This window comes from Triplophysa dalaica, chromosome 25, assembly GCF_015846415.1.
Source record: "Triplophysa dalaica isolate WHDGS20190420 chromosome 25, ASM1584641v1, whole genome shotgun sequence".
Classification (NCBI taxonomy): Eukaryota; Metazoa; Chordata; class Actinopteri; order Cypriniformes; family Nemacheilidae; genus Triplophysa; species Triplophysa dalaica.
This window is the reverse complement of record NC_079566.1, coordinates 14,496,885-14,515,389: the sequence shown is the minus strand read 5'-3', so window position 1 is coordinate 14,515,389 and position 18,505 is coordinate 14,496,885. Positions and strand designations below refer to the sequence as shown.

At 35.5% G+C, this 18,505-nt stretch overlaps 2 protein-coding genes across 2 annotated transcripts in view; both read right to left on the bottom strand.

The window, feature by feature from the left end:
• LOC130415211 (centromere-associated protein E-like) overlaps positions 1 to 11,363 on the bottom strand; it is a 33,642-nt gene extending 22,279 nt beyond the window's left edge. Inside the window, exons 1-9 of the mRNA XM_056740756.1 lie at positions 10,995 to 11,363; positions 8,367 to 8,908; positions 7,230 to 8,177; positions 6,609 to 6,714; positions 5,144 to 5,230; positions 3,943 to 4,014; positions 3,227 to 3,298; positions 2,479 to 2,544; positions 965 to 1,038 (exon numbers count right to left, since the gene is read on the bottom strand). Of these exons, the coding sequence (XP_056596734.1) occupies positions 965 to 1,038; positions 2,479 to 2,544; positions 3,227 to 3,298; positions 3,943 to 4,014; positions 5,144 to 5,230; positions 6,609 to 6,714; positions 7,230 to 8,177; positions 8,367 to 8,908; positions 10,995 to 11,109 (2,082 nt within the window). The 5' untranslated portion in view covers positions 11,110 to 11,363. The remainder of the gene's footprint in view (positions 1 to 964; positions 1,039 to 2,478; positions 2,545 to 3,226; positions 3,299 to 3,942; positions 4,015 to 5,143; positions 5,231 to 6,608; positions 6,715 to 7,229; positions 8,178 to 8,366; positions 8,909 to 10,994) is intronic.
• Positions 11,364 to 13,329: 1,966 nt separating this feature from the next.
• LOC130415206 (E3 ubiquitin-protein ligase TRIM39-like) lies at positions 13,330 to 17,045 on the bottom strand. The gene is made up of 7 exons (XM_056740748.1): positions 17,005 to 17,045; positions 16,249 to 16,792; positions 15,896 to 15,991; positions 15,667 to 15,822; positions 14,750 to 14,945; positions 14,300 to 14,326; positions 13,330 to 13,877 (listed from the first exon to the last, which is right to left on the bottom strand). Exons 1-7 carry the CDS (start codon positions 17,022 to 17,024, stop codon positions 13,330 to 13,332), a joined length of 1,587 nt encoding a protein of 528 aa, XP_056596726.1. The 5' UTR covers positions 17,025 to 17,045.
• Positions 17,046 to 18,505: the final 1,460 nt, after the last annotated feature.

Here is an 18,505-nt window from a genome sequence, read left to right as displayed (position 1 = left end):
CTGAAAACAAGAGGTGTGATGCCACTAAAGCCAACAGAACCCATTACTACAGTGTAGACATGGTCTCGCACCCAATAAAACTTGTGAACCACTGAGAACCATGTCAAAATCTATATAAGTGTGTAGTGTTTTAAACAGTGTATTGCATCATTTGTGTTTGGACACATGATATATTGTTCTCACATTCTGAAATGATAATGTCAATCTTGTTACGAAAACAGAAGGCACGTTTCTCAAGCTTTCACCCACTACAGCCTTTTGTCATTTGTGTAAATAAGTAGCAACTAATTTAATCTGTCCATGTGGACTAATATGTATAGGCCAATAATCACCAAACATGCCCTTTATTCATTTAGGAAACACTTCCAAATACCATCACAGCCATAAAACTAAAATCTTTAATTGCAGCAATAAAACATAAGTAAAAATGATCGTAATTTTTTTATGTTAATGTTAAACAGATTTCCTTGTGGTGACTCTGTAAGGCAGCTGGAACAGTGCTAATTACTAAGGTTGTTTGTGATGCTAGGACACAAAATAACAAAACCTCAGTTGTTGCTAGTTCCTGAGCAATGATATCCTTTCCTCCCATCAGGGGTTGATGTACATACTGAACCCCTCTTTTTATCACAACTCTCTCCTCCCCTTCATATCTTCAGGCCTTGATCATTAGAAAATTGCTTATACATTCCATATTGTGTTTATAATGTTTTGTCATGTTATGAAGATTTGAAAAAAACCTGTTCTGTTATCACAAAATCGATGTGTCAGGATAGGATGGACTAGTTTATACTAGCCTTTTTATCATAAATGGGGCATTTCTAAAGCTCACATGTTACAAATTTCCACCTATCATCTGGCCTAGCATGTTGCATGATCGTGACTAAAATAACTATTGTCGTGTTTCTGAGCAAGCATATCGCGGCCAAACTTAATGATATTAGGTTATCCGGCAACCTCTGACTAGATCGGAACTGGCCGTTTTGTGTCGTTGGTCCATGAGATCCATGAACCCGGCCGGCGTGAGACTCTGTGCGACTGCAGGTCCCAATAGAAAGAATTCCATTCCATTATCTACCGCTTATCCGAACTACCTCGAGTCACGGGCCAATAGAAAGAATAACTCTAAATAATAAATATTAAAGTGTGGAGATTTATAGATAGGCTAACTTTGATCAACAGATACATTTGAGATGTCATACAAGTTATTTTATGTTATATTAAAATTGGAGTCAGATCGGTCTTAACCACAGAGTCACATAAATTGAACTGAATTGTAACCGTTCCTAAATAACTTCATATAGAAATCATTGAGGAGAAGTAGAACACGAGATCCCTTCAACAACACCATTGGATTCCGTCGTTGGGCCAATGGGTGAACTTTAAGAGAGGTACAAGAGGCTGTATTGTGAATAAATCACAGCTAAAGGAAGATAATGCGAAGCTAGTGTCAGAGTTAATATTAGCTGTGCATCTGAGAAATTATAACATCTCTGTGACATCACGTTATTCATGTAACACTCAATAGTTCCAAAATGTCTGTCTGTTTGAATAGGTTTATGCAGCTGTATTTAACACAAATTTCGTAAAATATCAACACAATGTATGCACTGATTAATATGTTGATTAAATTTATAATAACATTTTGTCTAACGAGTGTTAGAGAGACGTAATAATCAGTTTTGTGTGTTTAATTTCACTAGAAAGAATGCATAATATGCCTTACATTAGCAGAATGCATTCATCTGATTCTATGCTTCTATGCTTCTATGATCATCAGTTCATACTAATGTTAAATTACGTTCAGACATTCACATAAAAATGCAAAAGTAATTTATCAATAAATAATCAATGAATGCATGTACATGCACCAAAGAACGGTGAAAAATTAAAAAGACAAACAATTTCAGTCTCTAAAAGTTTTATTATATACTTTATACAGGGAGAGGGTAGATAACATTTTATATAATGAGCAGTCTCTATAGGAAATCATTCAGCCACACATACAGATACAAAGATATTTTTATTTAGGAAAACAACATTTTGTTTCAAAACATCCTTATAATAAAACAGAGATGTATTTTATCAACTGAGCAGATAATTTTTTTGGTAAGCAGAGAAATTAATGTGCTTCAATATAATGTTATAGAGCCCTTTATGACATAACTCTCATATTCAACAGATCTGAATCAAACTATCTGTGAACAGTTGCCTTATTTGTTTGTATTCAAAACATCATTTATGACCTGGACCAAGGGTCAACTTATACAATTGATAGAATTTATATATCATCTTAAAGCTGAAAACATTTCAATTGATGTATGCTGTTCAAATACAATACAATTGGCTATGATATCACTATTTAAAACTCTAGAATCTGAGGGTGAAAAAATCAAATATTGAGAAAATCGCCTTTAAAGTTGTCCATCAAAGGCACTGAAGCAGACCGTTTCTATCACGATTTATCAGCAGGGAAACCAGGGGAGCGGATCCATATGGAATAAGTTCTTTTAACACATCCCCAAAATGAGTCAAATCTACAATCTAAAAAAGGAACATGGCAAGTTAAACAAATAACATGGTAAGGGAACATAAGCAGACAAAAGGTGCAACAACAACAACGATCGACAAAGAACAACTGAACAAAGGGGCAATGTATATACAGGACAAGAGACAAACATGAATTGAGACAAAAGGTGAAACCAGTTACTATAACAAGACACAAGGCATCCTGGGAAATTGAGTACTTCAAAACACAAGCAGAAACAGAGCACAATGGCGCCCTCAGGTGGCGCCAGCAATAGAACATGATAGTTGCTAGAAATCTAATGTCTAGCACATGTTTGTTATTATCAGGTTTAGGTGTTGTGGTAGGATTAGTGGATAGAATATCATAAGACTGATATAAAATCAATGGAAGTTTATGTATGTTCCCTACTATTATGTGTGTGTGTGTTTCAAATGTTTGCTCATTTGAATCTTTGAATTTGAAGATGATATTGAATCATCTCTATAAAGTCTCATAATTTACTTCTGGAATAAAGACTATTAGGGCAAAAGGAAACATCCAACATACAGTGTATCTGTCCTCATACAAAACCTATAAGAACATTTACCATAAAGTGATCTTTACAATAAAAACTATTGGAAATTGCACTTATGTTTTAAAATAATGTTTTCATTGAATTAAAATAAACTCTGTACAGAGGATTTGATCTTTACTGACCAGCATTGCAGCGAAGCATCTCTGTCTCCAGGTCACCGTTTCTCTTCTGCAGCTCAGTGAATTCAAGTCTGCCTAATGTTTCCAAGAAAAGACTTGGTTCGTAATTCTCTAAGAGCGGAAAGGTTATATACAGTATATATATATATAGGGGACAAAATGTACAAAATATCTTCATGGAACATTCTCTCTACTTGATAACTATCTCTCTTTTATGAATTTGATCAGCTACTGTTGATACTGTCCGAAGATACAACGTATACAATACTACTGTACGCACTCAAGATTAATATGAGATGTGATACGTGATCTTTAAATCTAATGTCAAGCACATGTTTATGATTATTAGGTTTAGGTGTTGTGGTAGGATTAGTGGATAGAATATCATAAGACTGATATAAAATCACTGGAAGTTTATGTATGATCCCTACTGTTTTGTGTGTGTGTTTCAAATGTTTGCTCATTTGATTTCTTTATTGCAATTTTGTTCTTTGTTCTTGATGTGTCTGGTATCCTTGAATCATCTCTATAAAGACTCATATTTTACTTCTGTAATAAATACTATTAGAGCAAAAGGAAACATCCAACATACTGTGTATCTATAATCATACAAAACCAATAAGAACATTTACCATAAAGTAATCATTACAATAAAAACTATTGGAAATTGCAGTTATGTTTTAAAATAAAGTCTTTAAGAGGATTTGATCTTTACTGACAAGCTTTGCAGCGAAGCATCTCTGTCTCCAGGTCACCGTATCTCTTCTGCAGCTCAGCGAATTCAAGTCTGCCTAATGTTTCCAAGAAAAAGACAGAAGTGATCTCATCTTGTGCAGCATTTCAGCATAAATCTTAACAATTAACAGACTGTTGAGATAAACCAAAATACCATCTGAAATTTCAACATAGATCTTATTATCTGTGAACAGTTGCCTTATTTGATTGTATTTAAAACTTCATTTTGTGACCTGGACCACAAAACCAGTCTTAAGGGTCAACTTATGCAATTTATAGAATTTATATATCATCTGAAAGCTGAAAAATTTCCATTGATGTATGATGCTCATATTCCATACAACACAAAATATTGAGAAAATCTCCTTTAAAGTTGTCCATAAGAGGTGCTGTAGCAGGCTGTTCCTAAGAAGAAACAGGTTTGTATTAACACTCTCTATTGGCTTAACACTGTTATGAAGTTGTGGAGAATATATGAACCTGAAAGATGAAATTCTAAGCTTTCCATGAACACCAAATTTAGATAGATGCCAAACTTGACTGCGTAATTCCCCAAGAGCTGAAAGGTTTATATACAGTATATTTATATATATATATATATGGGAGAAAATTCACAAAATATCTTCATGGAACATGATCTTTATTTGATAACTGTATCTTTTATGAATTTGATCAAACTACTGTTGATACTGTTAAATATACGATGAATGCAATACTAGTGTAGCAGATTAATATGAGATGTGATACGTGATCTTTAAATCTAATGTCCAGCACATGTTTGTGATTATTAGGTTTAGGTGTTGTGGTAGGATTAGGGGATAGAATATCATAAGACTGATATAAAATCAATGGAAGTTTATGTATGATCCCTACTGTTTTGTGTGTGTGTTTCAAATGTCTGCTCATTTGATTTCTTAATTTGTAATTTTGTTCTTTGTACTTGATGTGTCTGCTATCTTGAATCATCTCTATAAAGTCTCATATTTTACTTCTGGAATAAAGACTATTAGAGCAAAAGAAAACGTCCAACATACAGTGTATCTGTCATCACACAAAACCTATAAGAACATTTACCATAAAGTGGTCTTTACAATAAAAACTATTGGAAATTCCACATATGTTTTAAAATAAAGTTTTCATTGAATTCAAATTAAACTCTGTACAGAGGATTTGATCTTTACTGACCAGCATTGCAGCGAAGCATCTCGGTCTCCAGTTCACCGTTTCTCATCTGCAGCTCAATGAATTCTTTTTGCAACATTTCAAGTCGAGCTAATGTTTCAAAGAAAAAGACAGAAGTGATCTCATATGTATCTTGTGTAGCATTTCAGCAAAAATCTCATCAATTAACGGACTGTCCTGAGATGAAGTAAAATAACATAAATAACCTGATCTCTCAACACTATCTGTGAACAGTTGCCTTTTTGTTTGTATTCAAAACTTCATTTGTGACCTGTACCACAAAACCAGTCATAAGGGTCAATTTATAAAATGTATAGAATTTATAGTAGTATATTCCACTAATATTGGGCTGATATATCACTATTTAAAACTCTGGAATCTGAGTCTAATATTGTGCAAAATAATCTAAATATTTTGAAAATCGCCTTTAAATTTGTCCTTCAGAGGTGTTGTAGCAGGCTGTTGATATTGTGCTAAATAGATGAACCTGTAAACTGAAATTCTAAGCCTTACATAGATACCAAACTTGAGTGCGTAATTCTCCAAGAGTGGACAGCAGCGAGTGGTATTTGTAGGGGTGTTCCTGCCTCCACCCACAAAAATTAAGTTTTGATATATTTACAGTAGAAAGTTGTTAAAATATCTTCATGAAACATGATCTTTACTTATATACTAATGATTTTTGCCGTAAAAGAAAAATGTATCAATGAAACAATATATCTTTGGCAATTAATACATATTATTATAAGGCTGCTACTAAGGGCTGTATCACACTACAAGACTTTTAAAATCTACACATTTTAAAAAACTAGATATCACACACTTGCAGATTTATGGAATATTTACTGGGCATCAAAATACGAAATAAAATCTGCAGACTTTAAGACTGGTTTTATGGTCCAGGAGCATGTTTACAATATTGATGCAGTATTTAAATAAATGAAGAGTTTGGTTCCAAAATGAGATCCTTTTCTTTGTTCTTTTTTCAAAAGTATTATGTTATCACGTTTTAATTGTTTTTATACCAGAAGTGACAAGTGCGAGGCAACATGACAACCTGCTTGTTCTTAATGTGTTTGTCGCGTCGCGGCATGCCTCATCCAGTGTCGACAAAATAAAAAATTATAATTGGTTCTGATGGTTGAAAAATTATAAAATATTTATACAATACATGTATTTTGAAGATGTGTTCATAAAATATATTTTAAATAGTGGTGGGCCGTTAACTGCGTTAACATGCTGCGTTAACGTGAGACTCTTATCGGGCGATAAAAAAATTGTCGCCGTAAATCTATTCTCAAAGTTGGGTTGGGAGCTGGGTCTATAATACGCAAGCTATGATGACTTTCACCTTGATATTTTAGCGCGGATGTATACCAGCTTAACTGCACTGTAGGGGGCGAGAATGAGCCCCTGGTCTGTAGCTCTTTTGGTAGAACATTAAACTTTGTGTAATATCTTCACCTACCAGATGCAAAAATGAACAACACTAACAGGACAACTCCTACAATCCTGGAACACAAATCCTCAGATGAAGACTTTTGCTGACGACTCAAGTATTCCTGATGTTTTACCTAAAAGAAAATACACCGGTGATGTCACATGTTCTTGTGTTGCATTTCAGCAAAAACTGCTGAGTTATTTTAAGAAGGGAAAAACAAGACTGTTGGGTAAAAATAACTCAGCAAATGGTTTTTATACCAACATTGGCTTTAAAGAACTCAACATTTTGGGTTGAAACAACCCAGCGGGGGTCAATGAACCCAAAGTTCAAGTTCGTCCCTTTTTTACAATAAAAAAAACAAGTTGTTTGTCACCTTGCATCACGCAGCATACAGTGGGGACAGAATTTCTGATCATCTGTAATGATTTTTATTGTCTTTTGTCGCTATTGTGTTACCATCTCTCAACAGTTTTGAATTTGTACTGTTAAAAGTGACTTTGAAAAAAATATTTAAAAAAATATCAAATAAATATAATTTGATAATAAAATCTAAATGTCAATTGTAAATATTAATATAACTCAAGGAAGACTCCTCAGACATGAAAGAGACTGTATGATGATGAGTGATCAGAGAGATCTACAGACCTGTAGGAGGAGGAGATTATCTTCAGTGTTTGAGATCTTCTGCTGCTGCTCAGTGTTTCTGTTCTTCAGATCAGTGATCTCATGATCTCGAACTTTAATGACATTCTCTGCTGTGATCTGCTTCTGCTTCACCATCAGCAGCTCAGTGTTTCTCTTCTTCAGCTCAGTGATCTCCTCCTTCAGATGTTTAATAACATCTTCATTCTGTCTTTGTGCTGTTATCTGTTTCCGTTTCACCATCTCCAGCTCAGTGTTTCTCTTCTTCAGCTCAGTGATCTTCTGATCTTGAATTTTAATGACATTCTCTACTAGTCCGTGGTTCACCACCTTCAGCTCAATGTTTATCTTCTTCAGCTCAGTGATCTCCTGATCTCGAACTTTAATGACATTTTCTGCTGTGATCTGATTCTGTTTCACCATCACCAGCTCAGCTTCTCTCTTCTTCAGCTCAACATCTATCATCACTAGCTCAATATTTATCTTCTTCAGCTCAATTTCTCTCTTCTTCAGCTCGGCATCTCTCATCCCTAGCTCAATTTTTATCTTCATCAGCTCTCCGATCTCCTGATCTCGAAGTTTAATGAGGTTCTCTGCTGTGATCTGCTTCTGTTTCACAATCACCATCTCAGCATCTCTCTTCTTCAGCTCAGTGATCTCCTGATCTCGAACTTTAATGACATTTTCTGCTGTGATCTGCTTCTGTTTCACCATCTCCAACTCTTTGTTTCTCCATTGTATCTCAGTGATTTCCTTTTTCAGATCTTTAATAAGACATTTATCTTGTGTCTCAGCTGCTCTCTGCTTCTCTGCTATCATTTGAAGCTTAATGTTTCTCTTCTTCATTTCACTGATCTCCTGCTCCAGATATTTGATGACATATTTATCATGTGTATCTGCTCCTGTTGGCCTCTCCTCCGGCCTCTGGTCCGTCATCTCCTGTAGCTCAGACTGACAAAATTACAAAGAAAATTACATAAAACATGATCTATTAGACATGAGGGAGTATTTTTCTGTCAGTAATCTTTAAAGAAGACTAATATAAAAACATATATTTAGCACTTTACAATGTTGTGGTAAAGAGAAGATTAACTACAGAGAAACAACACATCTTGTCTTATTTTACTACAGTTTACTGACCTCTCTTAAAGGAACAGTGTTGTGATACTTGTGATCTCCATCAGTGCAGGACAGACACACACATGTGTGATCATCTCTACAGAAGAGCTCCAGAGGTCTGTCATGTTTCTGACATATATAATCCTGCAGATTCTTCACAGGATCAATCAGTTTGTGTTTCTGTAATCCTGACACTCTCAAATGAGACTCCAGGTGAGTTTCACAGTAAGAGCTCTGACACACCAGACACGACTTCACAGCCTTCAGCTTTCCTTCAGTACAGATGTCACACACAACTTCAGCTTCAACTTGTTCTTCTGGAGATTTCTTCTTATGTTCATCCACAAAATCTCTGAGTGTTGTATTAATCTTGAGATCAGGTCTCTGCTTGAATGTTTCTTTACAGTTTGGACATCTGTAGTCTTGACTGTTGTTCCAGTATGTATTCAGACAGATCTTACAGAAGTTGTGTCCACATGGAGTGCTGACTGGATCATTGAACACTTCCAGACAGATTGAACACTCAAGCCTCTCAGTCATTGGATCACTGGAGGATGACATCACTGCCAAAAAATAAGTATGAAAGTTCCTTATGGTTTAAAAAAACAGTAAAATACTTATGCTCAACATAAGTCCATAGACACATAAATGTGTCTTCACTGTGGTGAAAATGTAAGTTTTTATATTTAAAGTAACAATAAAAAAATATACTATGAACTATGAAGTGCAGTACCTGCAAAAGATTATCTGAAGGTTTGTCTTAAAATGATAAATGTAATGAAAATAAACTTTATAAACTTCCTGTTTCTTTGGTTCGTGTGACAAAATTCCACCAAATATCACATTTACAATCAAATAACAAATTGAAATCATTTATTGTCCAACTTTCTCCAGATTTACATATAAGATATTAACCCGAGAGACTTGCCTGTGAGAAAAGATCAACTGTGTTCACTCTTAAAATACCTGAAGAAATATTCTGTTGTTTCAACACTTCAGTAGTTTAATGCATCAATATCAATGTTTATCATGAGTTTCACATTCTTTCGTTGATACAGGAATTGTTCAAGTGTTTTCACATACCTATAAACCAGAAGTTTAGTCTGTAATGATAGACCTGAATTGAAACATACACTTGTTTCTTGTTTCATTTCATTTTATTGTTCCATTTCATTAATCCCATTTATTACAATATTCATCTATCATATGTATTCATTCATGTATTTTAGTATTCACTTCTATTTGTATTATTTGTTCCATACTTTCCTGTTGTTTAACCTCGTTAGGAGTTGTCTTGTGATTTATGCTGATATGAGTATCCATTGTTCTGCATCTCAAGGTTCATAATAATGTCATGTGACAATGTTTTGATACTGTAATCTTAAATGGTTAAAAACACATATTGAATCGGTTTCTAGTCAGATGAAGTTTGGCAGAGCTTGACTGAGCATCAACACCCAACTGAGATTAATCAATACATAATTTCTCTGTCTCTCTAACATCACTTGTTTCCTGCCTGATGTTCTGCCCTTCAGCTCTATATCTCCCTGGTGGTTGGGTTAAAGGATTGACTCACAACGGAGTTGATATTTCCAGGTTTAATTTGTTCCTGACGGAGAGAGACCTAGTGAAACTGGACTCAAAGTTTAGATCTATAAGATCTACAAGCCATATCTCATAGTTGGATCTATCAGTCTGTTTCAGGCAGTTACCCTCCCCTTTACTTCACTGAAAGGCAAACAAACACCCAATAATTACTCTTAGGAGACGTTTTCATCCATCACCCACTGCCCAAAGCATCGTTCAATTTCAAAACAAATTTGCACCAAACTTGTTTTCATCATTTTCATAAACAAAGGCACTACAGTGATTATGGCCAATTAAGTACATTAAATAAATTTCAGAGTGTACAAACACACATGAATCTCACATGTTCAAGACAAATATGAGAAGAGATTTAAATGATCAAATATTTTCAAATCACATTTGCCAAGAGCATTTCCTTTCTAGTGTGAATAGAAGAATAAAACAGTATTTGGCTAAGTGATTAAAGATCACACACTCTGCTTAACAAATAACATTATAAAACTGTTCAGGACAATGCATGTTAGACAACTTCTCTAGTTGCTACGATCATGTTACAGGTATTGTCACACACACATCAAAACCAGGAAGTTCAGTCTATTTATTAGACAGTGTCACCCATAGCATTTTGTGCAAACAAAGCCATTACAGTCATTGTGGCTCGTAGAGCACATTTAAAATATATTTTAAAGTAAATAGAGATAAAAATCTGAAGTCAGGGCTGTGAAGAGACATAATAAAAAAGGGGACATTTCATGTTGGTGCAGAGGACAGCACACGGTCTTTCAGACTTTATTATAGATGTTTTGTTAGAATATCACAATTACACATCATTTTAGACACTTTTTTTTAATATTATACAGCATAAATCTATAATTTATACTATACTTAGCGAACGTGAAACTCTTTAAGGTAATTTACATTAATTTATGTTAAGTCCTACCATATGGTCTGAATAAAGTATTATAAATATTATATGATACACGATTATAGATTACTGAAAAATATAATGGAAAATGTAGGTTACTGTACACACTGTCAGCTAAATTTGAAATGTTGATTTACCTGCTGACTTGCTGGAGCTTTCAATCCATGTTTGCATTGATGAACTGACTTCAGCAGCCTCTTTTCGGTGGTTCTCTCTCCGTTTCTGTTTTCTTTTTTTGTGTGAAGACATCATTTCAAACAAAGTGTGTTTGAACACAACAGCAGTTTTGATATTATTTTATTTTAGATCAGATCGGGTATAACAAATTGAGTCGAAACAAATTCAAATTCTCTTTTGAGAACGTGTATATTTTGTACACATTGTTATAGTAGATCTGCCATATTAGAAGACGGAGCAAACAATACCGACAAAACAAAAACCTTCGTAATATTCAACCACTGGTAGCAATGTTGATGCCCTTTGAGTCCGACGAACTTCTGAAACTGCTGCTGTCTGACTCCAGCGCGTGACTCCAGTGAGTTTGACACCTGCGGCTGGAGGCGACCGATTGGCGGGAGTGGCTGCGTGTGGGAGGAGCTGAAAACGGAGACACCTGCCACTATGGCTAAAAGGGATACAGCTACAGCCGGAAGTGATGTAAATCTCGACATAAAATAACAATAAATTAGCGTTCATTAGCTAGCGCTACCCCAACCTCACCTTACAATAATGAAAAAGCTATTCACTTTTGTCAGCGTGTCAACATTTATGCGGTATTGAAGTGCGCATGCCCAGGGGATGTAGCTGCACCCCTTCTAGCCTTGACCGTACTGCTTGTAGTTACGTTGATTCGCGCTGTGTCCTATTTTAATCGTGAACATTTAAATAGTAGCAACCAGATACACATTGTATTAAATATGTTATTTGCTGCTAAAAAATCCCCAAAATAGCAATAATTAAGGGTATATAGCATTGGGTCGGTAGGCTATTCTTTACATTTGTATTTTATTAAATGACACAATGTAACATATATGAACAGCTTTTAAAATTTTAAAGGAAAAACAAATGAACGAGTATTAGGGGAACTGAATGCGTTCAAATAAACAAGAAACACACGTGACAAGTGTCGTCAGCGCGTCCAGCCACAAGTAGTGTCGTTAACGACGCTCTGACAGGAAGACTGTTGATGACATCTCAAGCCATTCAGATGTGTCTCCTGAAACAAAACACACAATGATCCCAAATGTAGGCTGTTGTAGAGTTTGACCTTTTTCAAGACGCTCTTATCTAAGCGACTATAAAGATGGAAGCATTTCAGCAGAGATCTCACCAATGTCTCAAACTCTGCTGAAACTTGCCCAGATAAAATGAAAAATCTTTCAAGACAACCTGAAGCACTTATTAAATGTTCACATTTTCTAAGCCATGCGTTCTACATTGATATCTATGTCATGTGTTACTTAAACATAGAAAACACAAACTGATACAATAAGCATTTGCTAAAAACCTTAAGATGAAAATGTTAATTTAGCTAAGAATTTGAAGTCGGAGTGCCCCCAAACAAGCTCCAAATAACTCCAGTCTGGTGAAGTGAGTGTCCAGCAACCCATCTTGTGAGACATCTCAACCTACAATAAACAACTGAAAACACACCCTAACTGAAAATGTTCCTGATGTTTGTCAACTCTCTATAACTATTTCTATTTGTATGATTCAACTTAAAAATGTAATGTTATGCTTGTTAGCCAAAGCTTATGTTTCCCCTTTCAAATTGTAAGGATAAAAGCATCTGCAAAATAAATAAATGTGAATTATTACTGCAAACCTTTGCAGCTTATGTTAATGTCACGGGCCGAGACGAGCCCCTCTTGAATGTACCACCCCGAGAAGTTACCCAGAGACACCAAGGTAAGTAGTAAAAGTTCAGAACGGAACAGGTGGATTTACACGGGAGTTATTACTTTTATATACGTTTACCAAATCCTAGTAATGATTTGCATGTAGCAAACACAATATTTTTTTGCTTTTAACACAACATTTAATAGGCAATAATTTCTCCTCACTGCTGCACTTTAAAATTAAAACAAGTTATACATAAAATATATATCTGGAAAAAGAAACTTTTGGGAGCAATAAAATAAATTTGTAAAACTGTGTTAATCACCACAAAAGACACATCAAAATGTTATCAGACAAAAATGTTTATAAGTGAGCAATGCAATAACAAGTTTTCTCATATACATATACACTCAAATGTATATTATTAATGTTAAAAAGTATTCATGTTTTTTGCCAGTTTTCTATTTTAAAAGATGAAAGATAAACAAATATGAAAAAGAGCTTTATCAAGACCAACAGTAGCAGAATTTTTACTTTCATATTTCAAGTAGGAAGTAAAAATATGGATAAAGTTTCTCAGTAAAAGGGCAAAACTGACATTTGTAGTGTTTTATATTAAGAATATTTGCAAATTCATCGATTGTAATTGACACGTGTGATGATCAATGGCTCAGAGTTTTTACCGTAATACTTTAAACATGGGCTAAAATATGGATAGAGTTTCTCAGTGAAAGATTGATCAGTGTAAGAGTAGATATGAGATCTGTTCTCCACATCATAAAAGGAGACCAAACCCTCCTCATAATCCACAAACACACCCACCTTCTGTGGCTTTACACTCAGAGACAGAGACACAGAGGGACCAGCACAAGCTTTATATTCATTATCATTCCTCAACACCACAGTCCAGAATCCATCATCTGGTGTCAGTGTGATCTGCCCCTCCCTGTTAACGGATTCTCTGACCACTCCTAAATCCCATTCACTCTTTCCCTTCACCTGAACCTCATAATAAAATCTCCCTGATGAGAATCCCTCCTTTCCCAGAACATTTACACATCTATCAAATCTCTTTGGGTTGTCTGGGAGTTCATGATAAATGTTTCCAATTTTCACATGTTTCTTATCATCCGACAGAATCAGTTGAGGATGAGCTGTATCCGGATCCAGAGTCACATCCACTGAGAGAGATCAGAGAATATGAATCACAACTGATGATGATGATGTTTGTGATATTTAATACAGTGTTTAATGAATAATGTGTCAGACTGAAACGATTCCTTGAGTAATTTGAATACAAAAAATCATCATCAAAAAGGCTTTGTTTAATCCATTTATCTACAGTACACATTCCGCACTGCATTTGGCCACGGACCATTATAACTAACGCATATCCCACTTAACTTGTTTTAGGTCTCTCAAGTCTCACTCATTCACCGTGAGACACATGCATTTTAGTGTGCTCAAACAACAGAAATCCTATTCGCAAGGGATATGTATTATCTGGGGACCTCGTGTGATCTAGAAATGACATCTGTATTTCATGTGGCGCATATATAAATGTAAAGTATTGGAGTATACGAGAGCAGATGACACACTGTACCTGCATACTGCTGCATCTTCTTTAATACTGCACAGACAAATGAAAAAAAAACATCAGCACATCTTTCACATGAATTCACATATTCTATTCAAAACAGGCCGTTTACTCTGACAGAAGAAGATGGTGGTGTTTTGTGTGGCAGTGCGTTCTAGGCTTATACTGTGTTTGAGTACAACTCTATTTCCCACCACAAACCCATAAGTAATGTGTGAACCTCTAGTGCTACTATCTGCAGATGTTCTGAGTTTGTCCATGTTGTGGTCAAGGTTGCAAGGTAAAGAGGTTGGGCTACTATTAAAGTACCATTTAGGTTTCGTACTTATAATATTTTAACAATAAGATTCTGGGAGAGGAGCCAAGAACTTGGATTGGGAAACAATTTCATACATGAATAACAAATAAAATGACTACAATATCAATTAACATACAGTATATTTGATCTTTACCTACCAGCTTCACTGAGTTTCTCAATGTTGAGAGTCTCAATATCTGTAGAAGAAGAAAGGCAGAAGAACATCAGCAGCAGCGAGATCCCCACAGGAACAATAAACCACAAAATAAATCTGTTTCTCTCAAACAGCAGTGAAACAAAATGCTGATCAGGTCGAGTCTTTTGCTGACATCTCCATCCTTTCAGATGTTTCTCCTGAAGAAAAAAGACACCAGAAATTTAATATGTGACCCTGGACAACAAATCCAGTCTTATGGGTAAATTTGTCAAAACTGAGATTTAACATCATCTGAATGCTGAATAATGAAGCTTTTTATTGATATATGGTTTGTTATGATAGGACAATACATGCCGGAGAGGACACAGTTTCTAACTCTGGACTCTGAGGGTGCAAAATATTTAGAAAATTGCCTTTGAAGTTGTTAATAAGAGGCACTGTAGCAGGCCATCCACTCACAAAAACAAAGTTTTAATATATTAGGGCAGTACAAAATATCTTTACTTAATATACTTATGATTTTGGGCATAAATTAATTAATTTTGACCCACACAATGTATTTTTGGCTTTTTCTAAAAGAGTTCTCGTGCTACTTAAGACTGGTTTTGCTATCAAGAGTCTCATATACGTTTCCCCTGAAAAAGTTTGACATTCAACATTTATTCGTTTGACAGATGCCGTCATCCAAGGTGACTAAGAAATGAGAGAGCATTTAAAAGTTTCAGTGTCTCAAAGTATTCTGAGATTTGCCAAGAGGAACTCAAAAAAGAATAATTTAGATCTTTTTCACCTGAAACATAACATTTCAGAAGAAATCATCTGATAAATATATAAATATGTGACTGTAAAATATCTAAATTCTTTTCACATGACAAAAAGAAAATTCAGCATTATGATTTATGACAGAGATGTAGTGACCGGTATGAGTTTGAGATGATCTTGAGTGTGTGAGATCTGCTCCAGCTCAATGTTTCTCTTCTTCAGTTCAGTGATCTCCTGCTCCAGATCTTTAATGACATCTTCATCATGTTTCTCTGCTGCTTTCTGCTTCTCCATCATCTCCAGCAGTTCAGACTGACATTATTAGAAAGCAAATTAAAACATGATCTATTAAACACAGAACTTCTTCAATAGTTTTTAAACTCACTCTTCTGAGTTCTGTTGAATGTTTGATATCTTGAATCTTCTTTATTCTGTCTTGAATCATCTGCTGCACGTCTGTCTGTGTCTTTAACAACTTAATCTAATGAAAGGACAAAAGCGTTTAGGAACAGTCATTCCAAACCTATGTGCCCTTCTTCCAAACAAATCGAAAAGATAAACATTTGCTCATGACTCATGCGCTTTATTCCAAGTATTCTCAAAGAGATGTGGCTCCTTTCTTTATGTACTAATAATTTTCCACGTAAAAGAAGCTCTCAAATCTGACACAAATAAATAACACAAAATATATTTACTGTAGATATTTTGGGTGAAATATTATTTTAATATAGCTCTCACCTTCCTCTCTTCACCCTCATCCTTTACAGAAACAAACTTGTGGTTCTTGTGATCGGTCACAGTGCAGATGAGACACACACATGTGTGATCATCTCTACAGAAGAGCTCCAGAGGTCTGTCATGTTTCTGACATATATAATCCTGCAGATTCTTCACAGGATCAATCAGTTTGTGTTTCTGTAATCCTGACACTCTCAAATGAGACTCCAGGTGAGTTTCACAGTAAGAGCTCTGACACACCAGACACGACTTCACAGCCTTCAGCTTTCCTTCAGTACAGATGTCACACACAACTTCAGCTTCAGGTTGTTCTTCAGGAGATTTCTTCTTATGTTCATCCACAAGATCTCTGAGTGTTGTATTAATCTTGAGATCAGATCTCTGCTTGAATGTTTCTTCACAGTTTGGACATTTGTAGTCTTCACTGTTGTTCCAGTGTGTGTTCAGACAGATCTTACAGAAGTTATGTCCACATGGAGTGCTGACTGGATCACTGAACACATCCAGACAAATTGAACACAGAAGCTCCTCGGCCATTAGACAACTGGAGGATGATATTACAAAAAAAATGATGAAAATATATCAATATATAAAAATATATAAAACTAAATGCATGATTTATTCTATTCGACAGCATTACAGCCATTATGACCGAACAATCTAAAATGCAGCACTACGTCTCTTCTTGGATCTACCACACAACTCCTGATCTCAACTGTAAGTTGCTAAAATAGACGGAAGCTCCCTTCAACTCACTCATATGATGTTTGTCCCATCCAGCCCTCCGGACATCTGTGATCTATAATATGCTGCGAAACCACAACCTTTAAAAAAAACTATAAACAAACAAAACATATATAAACAACTTCCTCTCTCCTTTATTAAACCTGGATTCACAATCAAATGACAAACTTCACAAATAACCAAACATTCTGACACCATTTAAGTAATTAACAAACTAAAGTAGTTCAGTATTTGCATGCTGAAACCTGCGGGCACAACCTGTATCCTTGATGTTTTGAGTCAGATCCGTGGGCGTTGCTTGTTTGTTTTGACTAAATCCTTGGTGTTTAAAGTCTTACGAAACCGCCCTGACCCTAAAATAACTGTAACCATCTAAACTACCTGTGATTGTTAAACTTGCCAAAGAACACGTTTGCGTGATGATGTCAGACTCGAAACACCAAGGCGTATGTCTGTCTTAGTTGAATATTTCACATGCTGAAACCTCATTTAATACAACTTTAGTTAGACATAGCCTACTTACATAATCCAAAAACTAACATTGTAAAACATTCAGGACAATCTGTATCATAATTATGTCCCTTACCTGTGAGTGAATATCAGTTGTGTTATGCAATAACTGGAGACAGATTCTGTTGTATAAAGAAATTAATAACTCAAATGCACCAATATCTCTTTTTGACTTTAGGTTCATTCACTTTCTCTGAAATCTTGTGACATAATAACCTCTCACACCTCCAGTTACTTATGAATATTAATGTCTCTCTCTCTCTTTGCACATGGAGTGCCTGTGAGAGGTGTGTGAACGCCTGAGTGAATGAGTGAGTGAGTAAGTGCTAAATGCATTCTGACTCTCTCTCTCTCGGTCTCTCTCTCTCTCTCTCTCTCTGCAAAGGTGGAGTGGCCGCAAAAGGTGTGTTAGCAAAGTGTTATGGGAAATGTAGTGTGTGTTGACAGACCGGGAGATGAGGGGAGTGCCCTCTACTGGATATAAAAGGGCACTGCAGCTGGTGACTGCGATATTTAGTTTGTGAGTTTTCTATTCTTTTGAATGCGTGTTTGTGTTTTTTGGAGATGATTTTGTTTACTTTTCTAATAGTATAAGGTGCACATTACTCCAGTTTTTCTTACCTATGGGCTCATGGCTGCAGCATGGTTCAGGGGTGGGGTTATAGTTTATGTTTGTTGATGATAATTATTGTGAATGTTTCGTTTTTGGTTTTCTGGTTATTATCTTTTTGATGTTCAAAATATACTTTGGAATTTAAAGTTAATTATGTTGATTTATGTGCTTTTGCATAAGATTTTAATTTTAACCTACTTACTTGAATTGGTTTGTCCAGTTGGGTAGAAAAGGTTTCGTCTTTCGTCGTTTGAGTCATTTCTGCTGATGGACCTCAGAGAGGAGGGTCAGCTAGTGTCTATATTGAACGTTTTCTTAAAGAACTTCAGGAGTCTCAGATGGAGGAGGTCTGGATGTATCTGGTGGAGCCTCTGATGTGGTCCTGTTTAC

Bases quoted from the DNA above. Each gene is read 5' to 3' on its own strand.
- LOC130415206 (XM_056740748.1), bottom strand. From the start codon at position 17,024: ATGGGACAAACATCATATGA. The intron at 16,793-17,004 runs GTGAGTTGAAGG...ATCATCCTCCAG, and splicing joins ATGGGACAAACATCATATGA to TTGTCTAATGGCCGAGGAGC. The intron at 14,946-15,666 runs GTCACTACATCT...TTTTTTCTTCAG, and splicing joins ATCATCTCAAACTCATACCG to GAGAAACATCTGAAAGGATG.